At 37.6% G+C, this 26,292-nt stretch overlaps 1 protein-coding gene across 3 annotated transcripts in view; it reads left to right on the top strand.

Annotated features, from left to right (window-relative positions):
• dachd (dachshund d) overlaps positions 1 to 26,003 on the top strand; it is a 116,969-nt gene extending 90,966 nt beyond the window's left edge. For 2 of the 3 annotated variants that reach the window (XM_046844986.1, XM_046844988.1), the window contains 5 exons: positions 10,795 to 10,940; positions 13,307 to 13,454; positions 14,755 to 14,898; positions 16,408 to 16,476; positions 25,098 to 26,003. In XM_046844986.1, the coding sequence (XP_046700942.1) occupies positions 10,795 to 10,940; positions 13,307 to 13,454; positions 14,755 to 14,898; positions 16,408 to 16,476; positions 25,098 to 25,135 (545 nt within the window). In that variant the 3' untranslated portion in view covers positions 25,136 to 26,003. The remainder of the gene's footprint in view (positions 1 to 10,794; positions 10,941 to 13,306; positions 13,455 to 14,754; positions 14,899 to 16,407; positions 16,477 to 25,097) is intronic. The other variant, XM_046844987.1, reaches the window with a different exon arrangement.
• Positions 26,004 to 26,292: the final 289 nt, after the last annotated feature.

Below are 26,292 nucleotides of genomic sequence, written 5' to 3'. Positions count from 1 at the left end.
GTACAATCAGCCGCGGTATTCGGCTCTAAATGTGCAGTGAATAATCACATTTGATTTGTGCGAGCTGACAGGCGCTGGGATGCGGTCAGATGAATGAGTATTACTTAGATAATTTGCCAGCTGGTCAGTGAATGGAGAAGCATGTGTTAGCCATTAAATGATTTCATGAAAGAAAAAAAAAACAAAAAGGAAAAAGAAAAGAATGACCTTTTCCTTAAGTACATCAAAAGATACGGAATAAAAGTTTTTATTTCTCTTGACCTGCTTTTATAGCCGAAATCAAAGTAGAGATGCGAGGCATGATAGAGTAGAAGGGTGTAATTAGAAAGCACCGCGTTCGTGCTTTGCTTTAAGCCGGTCATTCTGTTCAGTGTGTAAAATGCAGGCAATTATTTCAGGTTGTGCGTTGCATGGTATCATGCTTAAAAAAATAGTTTTCTGTTATGTATTAAATTAGACATGTACAAGCAATAGAGGAAATCTAATAGAACCGGATATAATTCGGTGTAGTGTAGCAATGGAAAATCATAGCTGATTGTTTTTTATTCTGATAGGCTTTTTTTGTCTCCTTGTATTACAGCTTCATTTCCGTTATAATAGAGCATTTAAAAAATAAGTGTGCTGATTTCACTTATAGCTTATCGTAATTTAAATATATATTGCGTCCGTTCTGTAATACCTTTTGCTCTTTAGTAAGAATTCTCATAACACTATAGACTTACTGTGTACTAATCACAAGTTTCACATGAAGATTTCAACTAAATGTAAACATCGTACAGCATATGATGTGTTTGAAATATTGCATTAATATTTAGTTTAATGTAAAAATAGTTTTGATGTTACAGGAATATAATCTTTTTGAAAATTTCAGGGAAAGGGTCTGAAGCAATGCCTGAAACCACTTGAAATGTAGAGAAATCTGTGATGTAGTGTATAAGTAATTAAGAAGTTAGGTGTTAATTTTCTCTTTTAAAAACTTAGGTCACTTACAGCAAACTTACGGTTTAGGTGTTTATTATCAGCTCACGCTTGTCTCCGTTCGCCTCATCAGCTATGCCTGCATTCAAAGCATGTTTTCTTTTGCCTTTTTAGTGTCCTTGCCAATCTGGCTTCAGAAAAGCAGCGGATGGAGGTTTGTGCTGACTCTGCTGACTTTCCGTAAGACAAAAGGCTGGATCATTAGCCATAAGGAGCCGAAATGTGACTTGGCAAGCAGTCAGGGTTTATGATCAAACAACTTGTCAGTGTGTCCTGTCCAAAAGAAAGGGTGCAAAAAAAAAACAAAAAAAAAATTCAATAGAGGATCAATCAAATTTGCGAGCGATGTAACAAATAGTGCTGATGATGCAAGATGAGAAATTCCCCCCCAGGACCCTGCAGTTCATTTGGATATTTGCTCTCCTTCTTGCACGATCCGGTGCGTGACACCACTGACTGCTAAATTACATTTCATCAAAAAAAGAAAAGGTGGCTGTTTTAGGCATGTTGAAAAGAAAGAGGTTCTTTTTAATCTTTGAAATGCCTTAAAAGTGACAGGATGCTTTCCCCTGCCAAGATGTAAGGCTTAGACAGGGAGATAAATATGCTGTGGTCAGCTAAGTGTATCTAGTGAGCGGAGAGGCAAATTTAATAATGTATTATCATTCACTGGCGAAGGTGAAATCTCCTTGTCCATCACGAGATGCCGGGCTGCTTCATGTTACCCTTCATTTCAATAGAGAACAAATGTGTTGCAGAGACACGTGCACTCACAAAGGGGTATGTTTTTTTTTTCTTTCTTGCCACTCCTTTGGGGCTTTTTTCCCTTTTTTTTCTAGTATTACTAAAAAGTCAGACATTTGATTTGCGCTTTTTTTGTCTGAATGCATCCTCCTTGTGAATTCTAGGGGCATATCTGCGCATCTGGCAGTAAGCAAATGCACACTGCTGTGAACAAATTTAGCTGCTTGCCCTTGGACAGATGAAATGTAACAATTAGCAAAACCCGTTTCTTTTTCATCGCTAATTTGCGATGCAGAATACCAAACACGGCCGAGCAACTGTCTCAAGAAGGTGAGCTTGACCCTGGCGTCCTTCCTTCTTTTTTTTTTTTTTATTCCCGCTTATTTTCTTAGCAAGTGCGGTCCACATAGTGTGTCCCTGATTGTCCTGCTTTACGTTACTATTTTGTAAACAACCATTATGAGATGTCACCAAGACAACATTTTACTGAGATAAACAACTGTAAATATACGCCGCACACACGGAAAGCCGTGTTTCTTCTTTGTACTGCTATCTGGAGCCCTATTAAAGTGTAGCCCTGCCAGGCACTCAGTCTAATAGAGCTCTCTTATCATGGTGCTGAGTTGGAGTTGACTTGCAGACATGGTGAGTCAAGCCTTTAAATTCCGACTCTACTGTAATTATAGTCTGATACTTAAGGCTTTTTATATCCTTTCACTGTGAAGTAAATCAGTCCTAATAAAACAGAATGTGGGGTGTAGGCAAACCTGCTGGAAGACTAATTCTCGGCTCTCTTATGGCTTTACTTGTGTGTTTTAAAGCCTGCCTAAGTATTCCAGTCACCTTGACTTTGCAGCAGCCGAAAAACCCCGGAGAAGCTGTTGCTTATCCACCCAACCCCAGCCTGTCAATTAGGTGTTTAAAAATTAATCTCTTTAACTGGAAACACCATGCCAGCTTTCTTCCATCTGTAAATGGAGTGTTATTAATTCAAGCAGCACAAAGCCAGCGCTATGAATAATATTATCAAAACAGATTTCCACACGTTTAACACATCACCCGCTTTTTAAAACCCCTAAGTATTTTTATAACTGTGAACCAGGCGCAAATGGATTTGCATCCATTTTCGCACACTCATGCTAGAAAAAGCGAGAGCGAAGTCAGACTCGGGCTTCCTAAGCCCCGCTTTTACCAAAGTTTACATTTCTATTTACTTTTTTTTTTTACTTTCATCTTTTCATCCTTTTACAGGCCACTCTGTATGTTGAGCCAGGATTAGCACCAGACTCGGCTATAGAGCGAACACAACAACATCCTCGTTCCCTGTAGGAATGCAGAGCAATACAATGATATTAATATGTGTGCTCGTCTTCAACCGACACGCTCCTCTGCGATCCTGCTGCAGTCACCATGCCATTGTTCACTCGCCATTGCCATTGTTCTGCATTCCAATGTTTTCAACTCCTGTGAATTGTTTGAAATCCTAACGCTTGATTTATGTGTAGCATACAGCAACCATTAACACCAAGATCTTTTTTTTATCACAAAATATATTACAATAAATAATGATTACAGTTAAAATATAGGTGATAAAGCTGGAAATCTCAATCAGTGGTCTAAAAAGAGCATAATGCTGCTTTGTCTAATGATAAATATCTCTTTGCTAACAAAACATCTTCAGATTGGGTGTAAGAGACCTGAGTCTGACCCACTCTCGGTCTCTCTAGCATGAATATGTGAAAATGATTAGATTCGAATCCACTGGCAGCTGGTAATAAAAATATATTTTTTTCTATTTTTCTTTTTCTATTTTAAGTGGGAACACTATGAAATGACAAGGCTGCACTATTATTAATTTAGCCATAAGCACAAACACAAGAAAATGAGTTCAGTGTTTTAAAATCTGTTTTAAATTACAGGGTCAGTGATAGCTTAGCATTTGAGTTGATTGAGTGCCGCCCTTGAGCTACTGAGCATGATACATAACCCATAACTACTTAACTAGAAAATTGGATTTTGACTTCAGACACTTTGAGTAACCATCGACGCACAGATGAATGAATGTAAATGATTGGCAGCAGAAGGACGGAGGAGCCACACCAGGTGAAAGTAGAAATTTGAGATTATTAGCTCACCAAGAGAATTGTCTAGAGCCAAAGTGCTCTTTCAATAGCACAAAGATTGAAGATTATTACCTGCACTGTATGTTTTTTCGCTTGTAAAGTTTGTGTACTGATTAGCACGCGCATGTGTTCATGTGGGTTTCCTCCTGGTTCTCCAGTTTCCTTCCAGCTCCTATGAACATGCCTATAGATAAAATAGAAAAATCAAAAGGTCCCCATTTGAACTTTCCATTTTATCTATAGGCATGTATCTAATGATTATAATCTTCCATCGCTGTGGTATTAACAAGCCTTTTTGTTGCATTTTCTTTTTTTTCTTTTTTTTAAAAAGTGACCTCAAAGCTTGCAGCCTGAATCACTTTCCTTTTTCTTTTCCTACTTTCCCAGAGTCTATAATTCATTCCATTTGCAGACTTAATCACTGCAGTTCCCAAATTTGTAAATAAGAACAGCTATTCAAAATTAACAGACAAACAATAAAACCCTTGAATGCATTTGCTTTTCAAACATTAGAGCCAATTAATTTGCAAGCATTTGAGAGCACTAGTTATCCAGCCTGCTTTACCTTTTTTAATTAGGTTACACAACCCTCTCGCTAACATCAATTGGGTGTCTGTTTACAAAAAGGGGGAAAAAAGTGCACCGTGTAGCAGAGCGGGCCTGCTTTCGCCGGAAAACTGTGCTTCAAGGTGCACTCTCATAGAAAACAAAAGCATCACACAGGGGGTTGGTTTATGCCTGCATTACAGGCGGTCAAGCCTTTAATCCTCAGTGGTCTGGTAACGACATATCGTCTGCATTTATTACATGAAGGAGCACGATCTAAAGGAGGAAAAGAAGGGAGGGGGTGAAGCGTTGACTTTGAACAAATGAACAAGCTGACCTTTATGCAATAAATATGACAGGGGCAGTATAAAAGGAGGAGACGTCTTCTTCAGCTTCGATGTGCGTCACAGACTTTCGATATGAACGTTCTTTTTTTTTTCCTCAGGTGTTTCTGTCCCACCTTGTGTCACCTTGTGGCATACAGTATATTTGTGTCTGCCTCATAATAATAACATTTACAGAGTTCTTTTGATTACACACAAAACTTTCACCTTTTCACGTCTGCATCTTTTTTTTTTTCTTGGTTTATTTTGGGTGTCCCTGATACTTAAGGATTTATGAATATTTCCTTACCTGTGTCACTATCTTCAGTGTGGCCTTGAGAATACATTTCAATTTATTAAGGTAAAGTAAAGTACTCATTATTTCAAAGAGAGGGGAGCAGAGTGACACGCAGAATTGGTTATTAATGGCACGGCTCGGCCACGGGGCAGCTGAAATTTAATGATACCCTACATGAAAATATGAGGGTGTCACTTTCTCAAAAGTCATGCGAAATGTCAGCGTTTTAAGGTCCTGCCGCTAATTTTATGGCCGTGCACAGTAATGTCTGGGAGCGCATTTAGGAAACACGTTCCGGTGGCTGTGCTGATTATCCCCTTCACCTTCTCCCTGCTCCCAAATGGGTTTGTGCAGCAAACGATTTAATCTGTAAGTATAGAGAACATTAAGAGGAAAAAGCGTGCGAGAGAGAGAGAGAGAGAGAGAGAGAGAGAGAGAGAGAGAGAAACACAGGTTGGTGCATTTCTCAAACACAAAGCCCTCTAAGAGAAATGTTACCTGTTAATCCGGGCCTGACTGACACCAGTTCTTGACGTTGACTCTCAGCAGATATTTGGTAATGGCTCGTTTTCGTTTCATAAATAAAGAGCAGGAAAGAATGAGAGAGAAAGGGTAAAAAGACAAGTGTCTGCCACCTGAGCCACGTGGTTTAATGTCCTGCTCATGCGCACAACATACACACCTTAAAGTCTTTCCTTTTTCCATACATTTTTCTCCTTGGTTTTATGTGTACACCCTCAGAGGAAATGATTTCTTTTCCCCTTTCCTTTAAAGGTCTGCCTTGTTTTTCTACCAATTTGCTTTAACATAACTGTAAAAAAAAAAAAAAAAAAAAAGCCAGCATGCCACCACTATAAATGACACTAGAATGGTTAGGCTGTAACATAGGTGAATAAAATAGCACTTTGCTATAAAAGCTGTGAATGCAGCAGAGGCACGAAGGGGAGAGACGGGTGTGGAGATTAGTTCTTGTGTAGTGCAGGGTTGTCTCTATTTATGAGACTGAAAGGTCATAACCACTCCCCCGGAAAGCGGCAACTTCTTCAGCCCCATTGGCAGGTCAAATAAAATGTAATTGTCTGCTGAAAGCAGCAGCCGCCTTTGCCGAGAGCGAACTGACATCCTCCAGATTTTAGCATTCTGTTCTCCTGCTGGGAGGAACATGGGTTTGCAAGGACACAGGCTTCACCTGTCAATATATCAAAGTGACTGGCCAGGCCAAACCAAATGCTACCATGCTCTCTTTCTCGCTCTCTTTCTCTCTCTCCCTCTTTCTCGCTCTATTGTTCTCTTAGTATCTATTTCTTTCTCTTCATACCTTTGTTGTTCTTTCTTCCAGCTCACTTACTTTTCTCTCTCTCTCCCTCTCTCCCTCTCTCTCTCTCTCTTTCTCTCTCTCCCTCTTTCCCTCTCTCTCTCTCTCCTCTCTCTCTCTCTCTCTCCTCTCCCTCTCCCTCTCCCTCCCTTTCTCTTTCTCTCTCTCTCTCTCTCTCTCTCTCTCTCTCTCTCTCTCCTCTCTCCCTCTCTCTTTCGCTCTCTCTCTCTCTCTCTCTCTCTCTCTCTCTCTCTCTCTCTTTCTCTCTCCCTCTTTCCCTCTCTCTCTCTCTCTCTCTCTCTCTCTCTCTCTCTCTCTCTCTCTCTCTGTCTCTCTCTCTCTCTCTCTCTCTCTTTCTCTCCTCCCTTTCTCCCTCTCTCGCTCTCTCCTCCGGCTCAGTGCTGAAGTTGTGCTGGTTGAAAGGCCCATTGGGACCTCAATTCAAACAGTGCAACTCCAAACATATGGCAGATTTTCAGCTCCCAAGGTCAATTAAAAACTATTTATTGTGGGAAATGTTGCTAAATTTCCCCAGGTTTGCTCTGCAATTTATCACAGAATGTCTTGTCTATCATATTAAAAATCAGTTGAGTGGCTTCTGCTCTCCTTGTTGTGACTTTCCATCAGAGATATCAAAGGGTGTCAAGAGGGGTCTGAGATGTATCCTATCTTCTGTTATCATAGGCATATCTCTCTCTCTCTCTCTCTCTCTCTCTCTCTCTCTCTCTCTCTCTCTCTCTCTCTCTCTCTCTCTCTCTCTCTTAAACTCGGTTTTCCTTTGCCACGGCCGCGTCCAAGTGCTGTTCACAATACAAATCTAATAACATGTAAATTGGAGATAAGCCTAGATCCCTGCGAGTGATATTTTTACATTCATAGTTTGTCAAGTCAATTCCTAAGCCCCTGTTTTAGCAGCACAACACATAACGACTGAGAAAATTAACTGGAAAGGTGATTTATCACTGCAAGCATACTGTCAAGGACTCCTGCGGCTGCCACGGGAGGGAGGGAGTGTATGCGCGTACGTCTGGATGTGAACGCTTCGAGAGAGTGTCATTTTAAATTATGGCGTTTTATTCAGAATGCATCGTATTTACAGCGTCCCATTTTTATTTGTGGCTCCTATTATCCTGCAAAACAGTTGTGCATGAAATGTTATTTGTGACACGGCTGACCCGAAAGGATCTCATAAGGGTTTTTTTTCTTTTTCTTTTTTTTTTCATTGGGTAGAGCTGAGCTCGGACCTGTCACAGCTGCTGCTGGCAGCCCCCGGTGGAGAAATATCACCTGGAAAATGCAGCTCTCTCCTCCACTCTCTCCAACCCGCTGGCATCTGCCACTGTAATTAAGTCCAAGTCAATAATTCTGGACCAACAGTGAGAAATAAACAGCCCAAACGCAGGCCAAAACTGAAGTGCACGAAACAAGGAGGGAATTAAGAGAACACAATACAAGTCGAGAACGGCTAATGCAAACGTAGGATGATGGGAGGGGAGTGAAGGAGGAGAGCATTTGCTTAGTGTATTAGCGCTAATTTGCAGCTTGAGTTATTCGGTTGCATCTGGGTTTATGTTATTTTGAGAGCCGAATTGGTAATTTGAGAGGAAATGCGCTGTTCGCTTTGTAATGCGCGACAGATTGTTTCCCCCGTAACAAAGCACTCTGAAGCACCCTGTGATCCAGCATTGTGCATGCGGCGAGCCCCTTGCTGTGTCCCAAGCAGAAGTTGGTTAAAGCAATGATGTATGATTAATGCCAACATGAAATATGGGACAACAGTGGCTGCAAACCAACTGCAGTGCTGCCGCCGTCCAAAATCTCGCCGTATTGCTTCGCTTCCTTGGCGTTCGCAGTATCAATGCATTGGAAATCACCGGGGCTGTAAATATACCCCGAAACCATTTCATGATCTAATAATCACATCGGTTTTATTTCCCCTAACACACTCACTCCTTTATCTGTACACGAAAACCAATCCATTGAGTGGCAGTAATAACCTCTCCAAAAATGGACTTTTGTATTTTTTATTTTTTTTATATTTATGAAATTAGATTAGCAGCAAATGTTTATCCATTAGGCAGCCATCCATTGTCGGTAATGAACCAGAGGGGAAGTGCTGCTGAAATTTAGGGAAAGGCTGCTGGGAGCTCCTCTATGGAGGCGCAGCACTCCTTTTAGCCTCCCCCTCTTCCAAGAATCGTAAATTATCGAGCCTTGATACTGGCGGCTGAGATTTTTGACTGTTGGTTTGCTTGATGTTTCCAGGGCATTTGCAGATGCTTGAAATAATCTCTAATGTTTTTGCTCAATCTGCTCTGGAGATGGATGAAATAAATACTTTAAACTAATTAATGTAAGACCAGCTGTTACCAAGCCTTGGCTGGCATTAGTGAATATTGATGGGAGCAGTGGGTCTCCTCCAGTCTTGCCATGTTTGCGCATGATTTAGAGGGCCATACAAACACGTATTAATTCTGTATGAGAGGCCCGCTGTGGATTTGAGTGCCAGATCTGATACAAAGAAATTTTTTTTTTTTTCATTTTCTGCCAGTGTTGTTTGTAATTAATAAATAAATGAATTTACCAAATTGATTTGTGACAACCTGACAATACAATCAGAATTTTATTTTTTTATCCGTCTGCTGCTGCTGCTTGTGTAAAGAAACTGAATGTCTGCTCACCGTGACAATGCGGAGATAGTGTCATCACTCGACTGTGTGGGGAGAAATGATTTTTGTGGTTATGGTGTTGTGAGGTTGTGTAATCACATACGTGTGTGTGTGTGTGTGTGTGTGTGTGTGTGTGTGTGTGTGAGAGAGAGAGAGAGAGAGAGAGAGAGAGAGAGAGAGAGAGAAAGATACTGAGAGAAAAAAGAGATAGATGTAGAGTTATGATGGCATGTGCAGCAGATGGCAGAGGCCTGCCCTCGCGAACGTGATGAATGGCGGATGATGTCATCAGGGCTCTGACATGCTGCAATTGCTCCTCCGAGGAAGCAAAGCCTCGCTCTGAGCTCTGTATCTGATCTCCGCTTTACATTTCAGACACAAAGGACATCTGCTCAGTGTCCACCCTCAGATTTATGCTCTTTAAGACGCTGCCTCCACCCACAGTGCAGCCTAAAGAGGGCTGATGGATCTTTTCTGCTATAAGAAAAATGAGTTCGCTATATTTCATGAACTAGCTGTCCCTCAGAGGGATTAGAATTTATATATATATATATATATATATATATATATATATATATATATATATATATATATATATATATATATCTTGGAACTAAAAAGTCACTTTGAGAAGATTCCTTGTTAAAGAAAGGTGCCACCGCTCTATATGTTTAGAAATAATACAGAAATAAGAATACAATTACAGTGATTTTCTGGCTTTTCTTTCTTAAGTCTACTCTTTGTACAGCTGAACCAATTTTATGCAATTTATGTGAATTTGTAACACGCCTAAAATAGTAAGAGACGACCATTACATTAAGCAAATCTCTAAAGAGTTTGTCATGATCCAGTAATTGATTCTATTTCTGAAATTGCATGTGATGACCATTTTAGTTTGTTCTTGCTTTAATAGGTCTAGCTCATGCTTAGCCCCAGTAGATTCTCCTTTTCCTTTTTTAAGTGGTAATCTGTGTTTAGGTCTGTCAGGCTCTCTTCCACTGGGGATTAGCGACCACCTTTTTACTCAGCACTTCTCAGCCCCTCGTGCTCATGCCACCCCACTGGGGGACCTAGAGAATGACTATGTGCAATGTTTTCCTCCTCTTTTAAAACCTATTTTGAGTTACCCTTGATTTTAGTTTGATAACTTCTGCCTCTGTCCTATTGATTTTTATCTTTCTTTTTTTTTTTCAAGCTTAAAATCCATTCACCCATACTCGCAGTGCTCCTTGTGTCAGATGAGCTGCTCTGGTGTTGAAAAGCACTAAATGAAGGTTCACCTCCTTGTGCCATATGGTCTTGGTTGGAGAGCCAGGGCTTTTAGTAATCAAGGCCTGCCATATGCATGTGATTGAGTGTGGCCTCTTCATATCAGAGAAAGTTAGCGTGCCATATGGACTGGGCAGCCCAGATCTCCTATCATATTTATGCCCTCGACGGTACAGCAAATGACCACCAGCGCAACAGTCCTAGAGTAGAACCACTCATGGTGCACAGGAATCTCATTACATTCATGCGAATGGAAGCTCTTGAGCATCGCTAACAGCCACACGTATAGTAGCATCAATAACAGCATTGCTTCACATGACAGTTTCAGAATGGGTTATCAGTCATTTCCAGCTGATCGGGCTTGCTTGTATAGATGTTAATGTGATTTTTGCACAAACAAAATCTAAGTATAAATACCAATTCTTGGGGGGATGATTTATTCTATGCTACATGCTTACAATTGCAGTCTAATGTGTTTGTTGAATACAGTTGTGCTGAGTGTGTATCTCTCTCCTAACTTTGCCACCAGAAGAAGCCCCCATGTGCACTCCAACAGCGAGGGACAGTTATGAAAGATTGTCGTTGGCAGGTCAAGCTTTACCACCAGGGTTCCCATCTCCTTTCCTGTTTCCTGACGGGCTGTCATCGATAGAGACCCTACTGACCAATATTCAGGTAAGCATCTTAGATGTAATCCTTCCACTGCAGATGTTCTCACAGTGTAATAACTTCTAATGAAGTCAATCAAAATGAACACAAACATGTAAGTGTAGTTGACTACTGTATGAATGGAACAGCATATAACAGGAAGTGCTGTATAAGGGAAATAATCCATAGCAAGGCCTTGAAGTGAATTATTTTCCTATTAAATACATTTCCTGGTGGGTTAATCCATTTACACCTCAGCATTGTGCCAACAATTACAACCACTTTAAGTTACTTTTAATATTATTGAAAGAGCATCCTGATATCACTTATTTGTAGCAACTATAAATAAACACTTTGTCCCCAGCTTTAGTTTTTGTGTCTTTTATGAAGTTAAGAAGATTCAAGATAAAAAAGAAGAAAAACGCCGCTTGCCATGTTATTGAAAAGCCAGAAAAGCACAAACTCCTCTCCTCACTAAATCTAGATAATGGTCTGTATGTGCAGCGAGAGTTTGTTCTGTCTCCTATCTTGCCAGTGTCCATTAGTCAGACACAGTAATAGGCAGAGGCGTGAGCATTTGTGTGTGTGTGTGTGTGTGTGTGTGTGTGTGTGTGTGTGTGTGTGTGTGTGTGTGTGTGTGTGTGTGTATATATATATATATATATATATATATATATATATATATATATATATATATATATATATATAGTGCACTCCAATACCATTACACAGAATAGACATTATAACCTTAAAGTAATTGTGCCATTGACCTAATCAGGAATATCATCACTGCTACTTAGGTTACACCTAATATAGTACTGCCTCTAATGCCTTTACCCATGATGGCTTCATTCAGTTCTCTGTTTTTATAGTCTCCATAAATGGACAGCGTTATGTTGCAAATTCAACAGTGTTGTTTCCATGCAGAGCCGAGTGAGTTAGAAAGATGAATGCCGTTGATTAGCATGGCCTATGAGACTAATGATGTGAGTACAGTATAGGGAGTGCCTCCGTGCCCACTGTTCTTGTGATGGGGACATCAGAGCCATGCTGCTCCTGATGGCCTCACTGATAATTAGCCTGAATGCACAGACTTTCTCGCAGCCACACGAGTTTAGTTCGTCATCTTTAATCATGATTCTGTGGTAACGTTTTGATTGAGCACTCGCATATACAAATCAACAAAAGCAATCCAGGCAGAAAATTGAGATAAAGGAACTTAGTCTAAATTGGGGTCATAACGAGGAACAATTAGTATGATATAGCCCATTGCTTCTGCCTTAATTGCATGTGTGTGGGAAATAATTGTTTGTAAATGGTCACAGCACTATCAAAACTGCAAATACACAATGTACTGGATTTACAGCGATTTTTGACTAAAACTTTCTAGCCATCGGCAGATGCAGAGCATAACTTTAGTGATGCAAAAATGATTCTCAATATCTAACATTTGACCAAAGCAAGCTTTGTGTTTCACTTTCATATACATTTGAAAAAGTGATTGAAGATTAGTAAATAAATTACTCATATACACACACTGAGCACTTTATTAAGAACATTTAAATAAAACTGGTTGGGATCTCCATTGGCTTTCAGCCTCAGTTGTTTCTTGGCATGGACTCGAAGGGTTGTTGGAAACAATCCTTTGATATTTTAGTCCATGTTGACATGATTACATCACACGATTCTGCAATTTTTCAGGATCATGAAACTAATTTGTGACTTGGTGCATTATCATGCTCGAGGTAGCCATTTGAAGATGACCATGAACTGATGATTGATTGGTGTTAACAAGTCCAATGTTATGCCAATTCCCCACACTATTACATCACCTCCACCAGCCTAGACTGTTGAAACAATGCAGGTTGGGTCAATGGATTTACACTGCTGACACCAAATTCTTCAGCAGAAATTGAAGTTCATCAGACCAGGCTATGTTTTTGAGAGAATGCTATGTTTTTTTGGTGAGCCCATGCTTAAACATGTTGCACATGATGAAATGCTTTACTACTCACTGTCTTTTTGGTGTTTTCATCTGCAGAACTTCATGCCATGATCAAGATCATATTTTTTTCCCTATTCTGATGTTTCATGTTAATGTTATCCAAAGCTGCAGAGTTCTAACTGACATTATTTTATACTTTGCACTGCTGCCACATAATTGGCTGATTATAAAAATGCATGGGTAGGGGTACATGTGTTTTAATAAAGTGCTTAGTGAATGTATATCATCAATTATATTTGATTATTACTGATACATTAATTGGGATGTCGAGCTTAAGTTCGGCTGATTGTGTATATTGGTGTTTACACTCATAGCATTTCTTTGCAGCGCAGTGCTCGTGTGTGTGTGTGTGTGTGAATTGTAAAGTATGCTCTTGATGATGTGGTAGGGCCTGCTGAAGGTGGCGATCGATAATGCTCGTGCTCAGGAGAAACAAGTGCAGCTGGAAAAAACTGAGCTGAAAATGGAGCTGTTTAGGGAGAGGGAACTTCGAGAGACTTTGGAGAAGCAGCTGGCTATGGAACAGAAGAACAGAGGTACACACAATCACATTCACACTTACAAACATATGAATGTATAAGAGGGGTGTAAGTGTCTGTATCAGTTTAGTGTTGGAAATATTCATATGGTTTATGTACCTGTATTCTGATTTGGGCATGATATGGGTGTGGCTTAAATTGAAAGAAAGATTATTCAATTTCTTTGTATTAAATACGAACCATATACACATATTACTTGCACAGTTATTACTTCAGTTTTTACCTTCTTGCAATATTTCTAAATAGATTTAATTGGCGAACAAACTATAGCATAAATTAAACCACTCTGACTAGGTGAGTTCTAAGGATGAATGAACATATTAACTCTTTGTCATGTCTAAAGCCAAAGTGATTGTGTCCCAGAAGGTCCACTCAGTCACACCTTTAGGTGACGTTTTTTGCTGTCTGATTGAATCAGTCACATTTATAAGACATCCAACATTATTCTGTGCCACAATCACTTTGGCTTTGTCCTTAGATTATGTAATATGTGCTTTTCCAGACCTTTTTCTCTACCATTCACTAAAAAATCATGAGCGTATCAGATGAGACCGATAATCAATAAAACCATTCAAATGGATTTCATATTACATATCTGAGCATACCGTGCTTTTTTCATGCTTGTGAGCACATTTCGTATTAATGTAATTATAAATAAATATGTGGAAAGAGGTTCGTGTGGTAAACGTTCTAAATGTAGCACATCATTTCTCAAGAGGGAACGATGACATTGTTCATAGTTCAGCTAATAAATTACAGCCATCCTAAAAAAAAAAAGACAAATGCTCTTTACATTCTACATTGCCTAAAGATATTTCTCCTCTTTCCTTTCTAGCTGTGTAGTAACACATCCAATTATATGTATATATTGTAATCTTTGGATTCTATTGTAGACAAAAACGCCATAGAGCACAGCTCAGTTAGTGTTCGGTGCGTTCACTTACCATAATGAATCACGTGGAATTTAATAAGGCAGTTTCTCATAAGTATCCCAGTAATTGTGCTGAAGCCCAGCAGCCGTTGGCTATTTTATAATGTCAGCGACTGCTTTTCCTCCTTTTTTGCCAAAGTTTTTCGCTGAACCTCATCTCATTGGCATTCGAACTTTAGGTTAATCCAGGTTATCTCTGGCTCAATTATTTTGCTAATGACACGGCCCATTTTCACTGAACGAGAACATCCCTTCCCCATTTACTGTGAACAATACTGACATGAATATGTTCAGAATTCTGAGTTTTTCTATCACTGTGACTGCTTTTAACCACTTTTTCTCTATATGTGTGTGTGCTATCTTTAGCAATCATTCAGAAACGCTTGAAGAAGGAGAAGAAGGCTAAAAGGAAACTGCAGGAGGCGCTGGAGTACGAATGTAAGCGGCGGGAACAGGTAGAGCACTCCCTTAAACAGAGCTCACCTACAGAGAGTCTCCGATCCCTGAATGGTGAGGCCTGACACGACATAAGATAAGATATACATTTATTCATCCCACAGTGGAAACATTTCTGAAACATTATAGTGCCATCTTACTGACTGCTGCTTTATTCTGGTATTGGGTTGAAGCTGGCAAGAAGAATGTGTATATTAGTGCAAGTGTTATAGGTGTGACAGGTATAACAACAGCAACTCAGTTTTGCCTATTACCTCGGTTTTGTCTGACATTTGCGTTGAGAAGCAAGCTGTGAACTGCAAATTTATTCTTTTTTTTTCTCAACCATTAAAAAAAGAAGAGATTTTTAAAAAAATTTAAATACGCTATATAAAAAGATGAAAGAGATAAAAGTTTGTGGACACCTGACCATAGGGTTTCGCATGTGCTTTTTGAGCATCTTATTCCACATTTAGTCCCATTTTGCTGTTATAATAACCTGCATTTTTCTGGGATGTAGGGTGAGAAGGCAGTCAGTGTTCCAATTTATTTCAAAGATTTTCAGTAGGGTTGAGGTCAGAGCTCTATAGGAGGCCATTTAAGATCTTCCAATCCAGATCATGTAAACAATCTCTTTATAGAGCTGGTTTTGTGCACAGGCGCATTGTCATGCTGGAACAGGTTTGGGTCTGCCAGTTTAAATCGCATTCAAAGGCATCCAATACAATTGCATGTGTCTAAAATTGTAGTAACAGTTTGTGGAAGAACCACATTCAATGGGGAAATTCAAGTGCCCCAATACTTTTGCCCATGTAGTGTTAGAATCATACAAGAGGTTTAACAGGTTTAACAAAAAATACAAAAAGAAATCTTCCTTGAATTTAGACAAAAACAATACAATACAAATCTACTGAAGAACTATCGGAATGAAAGCGCTAACCCTAACCATTCTCATTTTTTCCTGTGTCATCGTTATGGTTTGTTCATGCAAATTTGCAGTTTGCGCTTGAAATCCTAATGTTCCCTCACGTCACTATGATTCTGAAATGTTTGCAGCGCAATATTTTATGTAACTTCATTAACCTGACTGAATGATAGAGGGACTTCAAAACAAACACTTTCTCGGCCGTATAATCGCTTGACACATTTGTCCCAAATCTGGTTTGTTCTGACGTGATTGAGTGCTTGCTGTCAGAATCCCATGCGAGGATTGATTTTGACTTGTACTTGAGACGTGCTCTTGAAAGCATTACGGCTGTGTCCTCGTCTCCAATATAGCTCAGTAAAGAGGCCACGATTTATGCACCATAAAAGACTCCTGATGTATCACAAAAAGCATCACGTTTGAGGTCTCGGACGAAGAAAGAGGCACAGGTTTGGTTTAACATGTGCAAAAAATCTGCCTTCCTGGTTTACATTCACAAACATCCCTCACCTAGCGAATGGTTTAAACTTTTATTGTGCCATATGCAATGCTGCCTATATGCCCTCCATCCATCATGAAAAACGATGTTCAAAAAAACTTCCCTAATTAAGTGCAGATGTCATGGATGTTTAATCGTCATTATCCTTTCATTTTGCCAGACTCGTTGACCCAGGAGATAGAGACTGACCGCAGCAGTGGCAGAACAGATGCTGAAAGGACAATACAAGGTACATGTTTTTGAGGAGACTATAAATCTCTCTCTATGAGCCTTAGTTTCAGCTGTTCAAGCATGCAGCCTACCATCTGGGCCACAGCTCTCACAGTTCAAGAGGAAGGTCAAGATCACTGGGATTCGTCAAGAGAACACTTTGTTGAAAAAAAGCGAAAATCAGTTTGTCTAACAAATGCGTGTATGATTATTTTAGAAAGTGTGCAGTAAAATGGTCAGCATCAGGCAAGCAAAAAAAAAGAGAGATTAATTGGGCTGTTTCAAACAATTAAGTTTACACATTTACATCCTTTTTTTCTGGAAGCATAAATGCAAGTATTTACCTACAAGCGAAGCTACAGGTGATTTAGTGCATTAACATCAATTTTAACATAAAAATTACTTTAAGGTCATTCTAGCTAAGAATTTAATAATATTCTGGATTTTTTTTTTAATAAATATACTGATACACTTAAAGTAAGGAGAAATAGATTATCTTTTTATTTAATTAATTTTTAATAATTTAGTTCCTGGTTAGAGTTTTACTCTTAGTGCCGGTCCCAAGCTCGGATAAATGGGGAGGGTTGTGTTAGGAAGGGCATCCAGCGTAAAAACGTGCCAAATCAAACATGCGGAATGATCCGCTGTGGCGACCCCTAATGGGAGAAGCCGAAAGAAAGTTCCTGGTTAGAGTTTTAGTATACATGCTAGTATACAGTGTATACTATGTTTAGTATACAATGGGACACTAACCATTTGTAGAGCACACATTTAGTCAAACCTAGGGGCAGTCTATCCAAGACTAAGGACAAGTGTAGCCATTCCATCTACTGGAAAATGTCTGGCAGCTGAAAAGCATATTTTACATGAATTAAAATGTATAGATTTTTGTCCAATTGTGCTCACCTAGTGTTTTTTTTCTATGTAAACGGTTTAATAGTCCCAAACAAAACAAAAGATTTTTAGTCAGATTTATAGAAGTATCAGTTAAAGCATTCTTCATACTCACATGTTTGTAAATTACCAAGCATTATTTTATGGTACAGCTGATTTACGTTTAGTGACTCCCAAAGAACCCCATAAAAACCCCCAAAGCTCACAGAGAACTGAGCAGGACAAAATAACATCTAAACAGCTAAATGTGCTAAATCTTGCAGTAATGAGACTCAACTATTGCAGTATATCCGCTACTATAGACACACACCAACTCTTTTATAGGGAGCCATTTCGTAATTAAATGGCTGATCTTATTTGTCTTCATTTATGTATTTGTTTTGGATTGTTCTATATTAATCCACTAATCTGAAATAACAGAGTATAACAATATGAATATTGTACATTCTGTTGAAATAATAATCTGCATATAAAATTGCAACTTGTGCCAGTTGGACTAGTTGAACTTATGCTTCATATCAGTATATCAGTGTATGATTTGTGGTAGTGGGGAAGTAATAGCCCAGTGAATAAGATGTTGGACTTTTGATTAGGAGGTCATAGGGTCAAATCTCAGCACAACCAAGATGCCACTGGTGGGCCCTTGAGCAAGGCCCTTAATCCTCAAAAGCTTAGTTGTATAATGGGCAGATGCATAAGGGTTGAATGAGGGCATCTGCCAAATGCCCTAAATGTAAATATTATTGAATGCCTTTAAACATGTACAGCATTAACTCAAGAGCTCTCATAGGATATAGACATGTTTGATCTTTTCTGAATACCATGTCTTTTGTATAAAAATGCTTTAAACAATATACAAATACATTTGTTGATATCTGGCTTAAGAAATGAGCCCCAATTACAAAACATGTATGAATCAGCTTTAATTATAAACATAAGTACATGTGCAAGCTAGAGCAAAAGAAACAACCACTGAAGACAACGAAAAATAGTCTTCTTTTCACAAATAATGTATAAAAATAGTATGTGTACAGGAAGTACCAGAATGACTGGATGTAACAGTGTCTATACAATTTACAGAACTAATAATTACCTACATCACGTAAATAACCAAAAGGGCAACAGAAAAAAAAAAATTATCAGTTAAATACTATTGTCTATTCTCTGTCTGCCAGTTTAGTATTTTGGCCAGATTCGATTTTAGACAGTGTAACTCTGGGTTGTTGTCAATATACTGCCAGAACCTCTGATCCTTGTGTCAGATGTCCATATTGCTTTTGCTTTGCACTGCAGTAATAAGTTATATCTTTAATCTTTAATCTTGAAGCGGAAGGCAGGAGAGTAAAAAAAGTCTAGAATCTGGTGGGTTGGGCCCCTCCTGTTCCAAAAGTAGCCACCAGATAAGATTGCAAGTCTTGTGAACGCTATATTCTGAAGTGTTTTTTATTTGTATTTTAATTTTTTAATGAATCAGCAGCTTACAGCTCGTCATACGTATCTAATTCGACTAAACCCGTTCTTCAATGAACACGTGTACGAGTCGGACGTAAACTCATTTGGCAGAACAGTGTGTCAGAGAAAATGGAGATTGATGCTTCAGTGTAACTAATGACTACCAGATGACATTCTAAAGAGGCATGGCAGACTCTTCTAGGCTGCATTGTAGGCACACTGTATAACCAGAATCAAAGTTATCCTCTGGGTGAATTCAGCATCACTTTGATATTATACGTTCATTTATCGTAATTGAGAATCATAAACATTAAATAGCAAACACCCTGGATTTTTTTTTATTCAAAAGCGAGAAAAAAAAGGAGTCTACAATTACACTTTTTATTTATTTTATTTTATTGTCATTTTTTGCCCCTACATGCATCATATTCCACATATTTTTAATAGCAGCTGTGATTACGGGGCTTAGATAATTGAGGTACAGTAACACACTGATAATGGAGACATCTAAAAACATGAAGTACAGACGGAATGCGAAAGAAATTTACATTTCACATCCATTACACAGAAAATGCTCAAATATATGAATTTGCTTCAGATAGCACTTAATTTCAAGCTGTGCAAACTTTATGAATGTTGACCGGCACAAAAAGTAAGATAAGATAAGATAAGATAAACCTTTATTCGTCCCACTGTGGGGAAATTTCTATGTTACAGCAGCAAGACAAAGAAATAAAAATAGATGCAAATATATATAAAAAAAGAAGAATATACAAAAAAAATAAGAACAGAAATAAAAATAAATAATAATAATAATAATAATAATAACAACAAAGAAATAAAAATAATGCAAATATCTAAAAAATAATATACATATACTACAATACCAGTATATATACAGTACAATGTAATAATACAAATAGGAAAAAACTAAAGTACGCTTTTTAAGTCATGTTTTAAGGTAGTATTGCACGTAAATTGTGGGTAATATTGCACATAATATTGTACCTGATTTGTTTAATAATATTTCACACAGATAAAGTTATTGCACATCTTAAAAAGTAATAGCAGTGTTGTATGGTGGTGACTGGTTTTACTGGGAACAGCTTTGGTTGTACAGTCTAATAGCAGCGAAGTGATTCTTCTATTGAAAGCTAATCAAAAAGGAAAAAGTTAAAAAATAATGGAAGTGCTGATAATTAACACTCACACCACACTTTTGCTAGATCTTCACTAATGTTTGGCACTTATAGAGAAAAAAAACCTATATTAACCACCAATCCCCCCTCCTTTTTTTCCAGCATCTTAATATCACACCTGCCACAACTACTACGTAGTGTTAATGCATGCAAATCGGTGTTATCACGTGAACAAATAAAGACATCTTGATCTGGAGTCTAGATCTAAATATGAGAAACTAAAATGGGTTTCTACTGAATCCAAGCCAGTGGAATGTCTGTTAAATATACATATATAAGAGTACACATATATTGAGTACAAAGATCAGTCAGTAAAACATTTTTAAGGTAGGATGAGGATTTGTGGTAGAACTGTGTTTTTTTTGCTGGCTTAGTTTTTCTTATTAGCATCGTTGACACCTCTGCCTCTGCAATGTGACAACAGTTTGTTTTGCCAGGCTACTAGCACAGTAGGTGTGTGTGGGGAAAACACACAAAAAAATAGTCTGATAATTGAAATTAGTTATGTGCTAATGAAGTAAATTAGCATACATCTAATTTCAATTACCAAACAGCAAGAGGATGTCAAATAAGCCACAAAAACTAAGACTGGCTCTTGTGTGATGTTTTGTGTTGTACACAGTGCACAGTATGGCTGTGTAGTTTACCTCAAGTCGTACATGCCTAAGCATTTAAAGTGAAATAAGTGCACCCAGGAGCGCCCTGAGAACACCACCCTTATCACTGTGCCTGGTCTCAATTTCCCTTTGAAAATAGTCCGTGGAAATTGCTATGAAATGTGGGAAATGGCATTTTAATACCCAGTCACGAGTAAAAGCCCCATAACCCAGTTTGATTAGCCTACTTAAAAGATATTTTTGTGAAGGAAGGATTCAATGAAAGGAGTCTTTTAACCCCACTAAATCAAAGCTCGCTGCACTGATAACTGGGGCCTGAATAAATTTGTTCTAGAACTTAAAGTCACGCACATTATTATAATGCAGTTTTTTATGTTCAGGATTCATCATATTTATGCATTAATTGTTATGTTTAGAAGGTGTCACTTTAAAGGCACGTAATAAAACCCAAAAATGGTGTGCATAATACGATAACATTCGTTAATAGGCTTCTTTGTCACCACAATCTATAAAAATAGACACACAGTAGAGTAACAACTCAGGTAGATCTTAACAGTTACAATGTACAACAGTCTCCTACTACCTGAAAAATATTTTCAAGTGTGCAAATATCTGCACATATATATATATATATATATATATATATATAGAGAGAGAGAGAGAGAGAGAGAGAGAGAGAGAGAGAGAGAGAGAGAGAGAGACATGAATTGCCAAGTTTAAGATGAGAAAAAGTTTATATATATATATATATATATATATATATATATATATATATATATATATATATATATATATATTAAAGCCCAGCACGATGCCTTCTATAATTTCACCTCTTGTCTGTTTGGGGGGAAAAAATAAATAAATAATAATGAGGGCATAATTTCAGAGAACTAATTATTTCTATTTGTCTTTTGTCACACTCTGTAATTCTGCTACATTAACGCGGTCTGTGTTTATTAATTGCTTTTCCAGCGTTTTGAATCCATTCCAAGAATAAACTCGCCTGTTTTCCTTGGCCTTGTGCTTCTGGGAGAGCATCTTGCCACTAATTCCTAGCGATAACGCACATAATATCTACTCCGTATCTCTCCCGATTCTCGCTTCCTGCCTCTTGATGTGTGCTGCAAGTTTACACGACCCTGTGAGGAGAGATAAAGTTCTTTGTTGCGAGATTAAACATCAAAACAGTTAAAGTGAAATTAAAATTAAATGAATGAGTGTCACTGAAGCAAAAAAGGCCATAATTAATGGTTCCCTTAATTGTCTTCATAAAATATTTGCATGGGCATAATTTGCATAATTTACATGTATTAATTAATCTTTCAAAGGCATTTTATGCTGAGAGAAGCCAAAAATTTCCTTTGTTTTATTTAGCATCTGATGAAATATTTATCCACTTTAATGAACTTTTTCGTCTCGATTTGAATATTTTTTTATTTTAAAAAAGGCCAAAGTTTTAGCATATTTTAATGAGGAGTTTCTTTTATAAAACAACATTCCAGCCATATGATTTTTGTCCACTCAAGGAGCTGAAAGATTTTATTTTATCTACCAATTTTTATTTTATTTTTTTTAAATGCTGTGGTATTTAGTGATAATTTTCCTCTCTATAAAACCTAGAATTAATATGTTAATTGATACATTTGCAATAGATTTCCTCTGGAAAAAAAAGTGCTTCCAGGCAAATATATTTCTTCACAATAGCATTTCTTCATTGCTTCATTTTTCTATTCTCTTTTCCCGACATAATAGCACTTAGCATTATATCACTATGAGTTTTCTTTAGCTGTATTAGTTATAAGCCACATCCCTACTTTAAAGCATGAAAGGAATAAGTGGTATTATGTATTGTATTGTAATGATATTCTATGCATGCTGTTAAACACTTTCCAAGTCTGCTGCATGTGAGAGATATGCATCTTTACACATCATTTCAAATGAAATGAGATCCTCAATTGGTTATACAAAGCTAAACCCTTTCAGGCTTCATATTAGAATTACATTCTAACTATATTTATTTTCTAATTTCTTCTAATAGATTTTTATATTTCTCATGAGCGCATACGGAAGTTGAATCTTAGTCCTTTCTTTTCAAATGAAAACTGCAGTTTTATGGGTTTTTTATGCACTCAACACAAATAATTCTACGTCCTACTTTAAGCCAAATTGTGGCTATATTTAATCAATTCTGAAAGCTAGCTCTAAAGCTGTAAATCCAGAGTGAATACATGCTAAACAGTTCCCATTTAGCTGCAATTCCTTCTCCCACACCGTCAGGGTTGTAGCGTGCAGCACAATACACACAGTAATGACTTTTACAGTGTTGGTTGAATGGTGAGGGTCAGAGTGCAGTACGTTAGAGACTCGGGTCTTCTTGCTGTAATTAGCCTTACTGTTTGTCTGTCTGTGTATCGTGGCTTTGTTGTTGTTCACACAGAACGCCACATAGCCCAGCCACAATTAATCAAAGTTCACAGGGTTTCCGAGCTTATATTAATCAACCTTTCTTGGAGCGGACACCAGATTATTAGCGAGAAGCAGAAAAGTCAGAATGTTGGGATGATTTATGAGCATATTGTTTACAGTCCAAAAAAAAAGGTGATTTTATTCACACAGAACCGGCAACACGTTCTGTATTAAAACTTAACACTTTATGTACCATAAAAAATAAATAGGTCACCCCGAGGACATTACAGTGTAAAGTTCCTATTCTCGTCCCATCGTACCATTTTGTCTGTCTGTCACCGCTTTATGTATTTCGGGCACTTTTAACTTTTGCAAACTAAATTATTTAGCTTACACTGCCGAAAAACAAGGGAACGTTGCTTAAAGACATGAAAAAAACAGAGCGTCTCACGAACACAAGAATTGTTTGAGTAATAAACGTCAAACAAGCTCCTGAGCCATGCCTAACAGATGCTTTTACCAACGGAGGCAGTGAACGGCCGCTGTTCACTCAGGCATGCACCCGCTGCGAATGTTTCCTGCAAATGGACAATACTCATTAGATTGCATGTGCCGAGAGATAGCAGCTAAGAAGAATGGCTGCCGTTTTCAATAAACGCCTCTCCACCCAAGCAGTGTCATTTGTACATCATTTGTGCAATATACTATTTGCCCAAGCATGTTAGAAGAAATGTCTTAAACATATATGACATATACTGTATGTACGTATGTCTTGCTGCATGAAATACTTGGTTTATTCATACAGGCACTATTATAATTATCTGTTTTAGGATTTTACATATATTTAGCTTACACTACCAAATTACCAAAAAATGAGGACACACACACATACAGTATACACACTATATAGACAAAAGTATTGGGACACCAGCCATACAGTATGTATTTCATCTCCAAACTGTTAACACAAAGTTAGAGGGACACAATTGTATATGATGTTGTAGAATTATATCTTTCCTTCACATTAACTAGGAGATACAAACCTGTTCCAGCATGACAGCGTTCCTGTGCACAAAGCCAGCACCTTGAAGATATGCTTTACATAAAGTCAAGCCCTAATATTCACATTTTTATATTATCAGGGAATATGTCAATGTTTTAAATATATGTTTTATGATATAAATCTTTGGCTCACCTCAGGCTGTCATGTGACTTAAAGCACTTAAACTTAATGTGGAACAAAAGAAAGTCAATTGAATGAAATATGACAATAAGTTGTGATATTAAGTTGTGTAAATTCTATTTTTCGGATATAATATTGCTTCTAAAGTGTTCAGTCATTTTTTTTTTGTAGGATATTATTTATCCATTGAGTGTCCTGTAATTTTTGGTACAATAGCCTACTTTAAGCCAATTGAGATTTGTGCTGGCAAATTATTTTGAGAAGCAGTATTGAGTGACATTGTGATAGATATGATAAAACTGGGTAGCCACTTCTGTAAACTCCACATAATTGGTGTGAATATAATTAAATTACTAGTAGTAATGGGTGATAAAATGATCTGATATTATAGTAAACTATGCAGAATTACAATGCAGCAGTCAGTACAAAGTAGAAACCTCAACAAGTGCATAAAGTTTCATGAGAAAGAGTTTGAGTCCAGTTATGGTTGTCACATTGGCAAGACAAAAACAACACACATTTCAAAAAGTATCAGGTGCTTGTGTTTGGTATGATAGTGTGAAGTAAATGTGGTTTCGCTGAGAGGTGAAGTGAGAATAATGAAATGACAGTACTCTGAGAAGCAGTCTACTTGCTTGTGCTTATTGGTTACAGTTTTACCTGAATAAACACAATAAACAATAACACAGAGTGAGCTTTGTTTTTTCCATTATTTTCAGTTATTAATACATTTTATTCTTATTTACTTACCTTTGTAGAATTTGTAGACATCTTCTGCCAGTGTATTGTGTGTAATGAAACATCATGATATATACTTTGTAACAAAAAAGTAATTACTTACACACCTGTGTTTTTCTTTTTTTTTCTATATTTCTTTCTTTATCTACAGACGGAAGACTATTTTTGAAAACCACCGTGATGTACTGATGGGATGAAGTGGTGGACTTAGGAAAATCTTTCATATGAAGATTTGAGAGACATCGTATAAAGTGTGCCCAGTCCAAGGGGCTTTTTAGTTACAAAAACAGGTCAAGCTGATCCCAGAGGCTCCACAGAAATGACTGAGTTTGTCCCACAGCCTAAAGGAGGGCCGTGGCGGAACGTAGAATTAGGATTCCTCTTCTCCAGTATCAACAATATATCCTGACAGATTAATGATGGGGTTAAACATGTCAGCAGTTCTGAAGGCGACAATTTGAGCACAGTTAAAATGTACCGTGAGGTACACATGGTGATTATATTTACAACAAAATAAATCCACAGCACTGAAGATTTTTATACTGTATTTAAAACCAGCGAGAAAGCTTTGAAAAAGTAATTCAGATCCAGGGGTTTTTGTTTTGTATCGAAAAATGTTAAAACATTAATGTCATTATGTTAAAAATTCCTAGCTTGGAAAGAAAATAAAAAGCCTCTGAAAATGTGAATTTGAATATATGTTGATCGATAGTAACGACTAATCTTTGCTTTAAATGTTTTCTAAATTAGAAAAAAAAAATACAATCAAGTTTCTTTTTATCATTGTTGTACATACAAGAACAAGAACTAGGTTAACCTGCTCACTTTGTTATGTGTATATAAAGTAAAACAAAAAAAAAAAGAAAATGGTATTGTGTATGCAGTAGATCTATTAGGAAAAAAAAACAATACCAACATTTATATTGAATTTATAGATTTGTTTCTGAGCCATTGTTCTTTCTGATAGCTGCCATTACGCTGAGGAAGCATGCAGGCATGTAAATGTTTGTCCTGAATTCCTGTTACTCAATAAATACTTAACTGTGCTGAACAACAACATGAATATGACTTTTTCTTTTACACACTAATACAACTGATCAAAACTGTCTATCTCACAAATAGACCACAATTTGTATCTGTATCTCTACAACTGTATCTCCTTGTTGATTCCAAAAATAAATTCCTTATTAGTGAGTTGGAAATGTTGTCCAAATGCTGAAAATTTAACAACAAAAATTCCAAACCCACAGTGACATTAGCAAGCGATGATGTTGCATCAAAAATACTACACTATATGGATAAAAGTTTGTGGACAATTCGTATGTATCCTTTTTCACTGGCTATGA

The sequence above is a fragment of the Silurus meridionalis genome, chromosome 3, assembly GCF_014805685.1.
Source record: "Silurus meridionalis isolate SWU-2019-XX chromosome 3, ASM1480568v1, whole genome shotgun sequence".
NCBI classification, from domain to species: Eukaryota; Metazoa; Chordata; class Actinopteri; order Siluriformes; family Siluridae; genus Silurus; species Silurus meridionalis.
The sequence above is the reverse complement of the archived record's forward strand: the minus strand, read 5'-3'. Positions and strand labels throughout refer to the sequence as shown.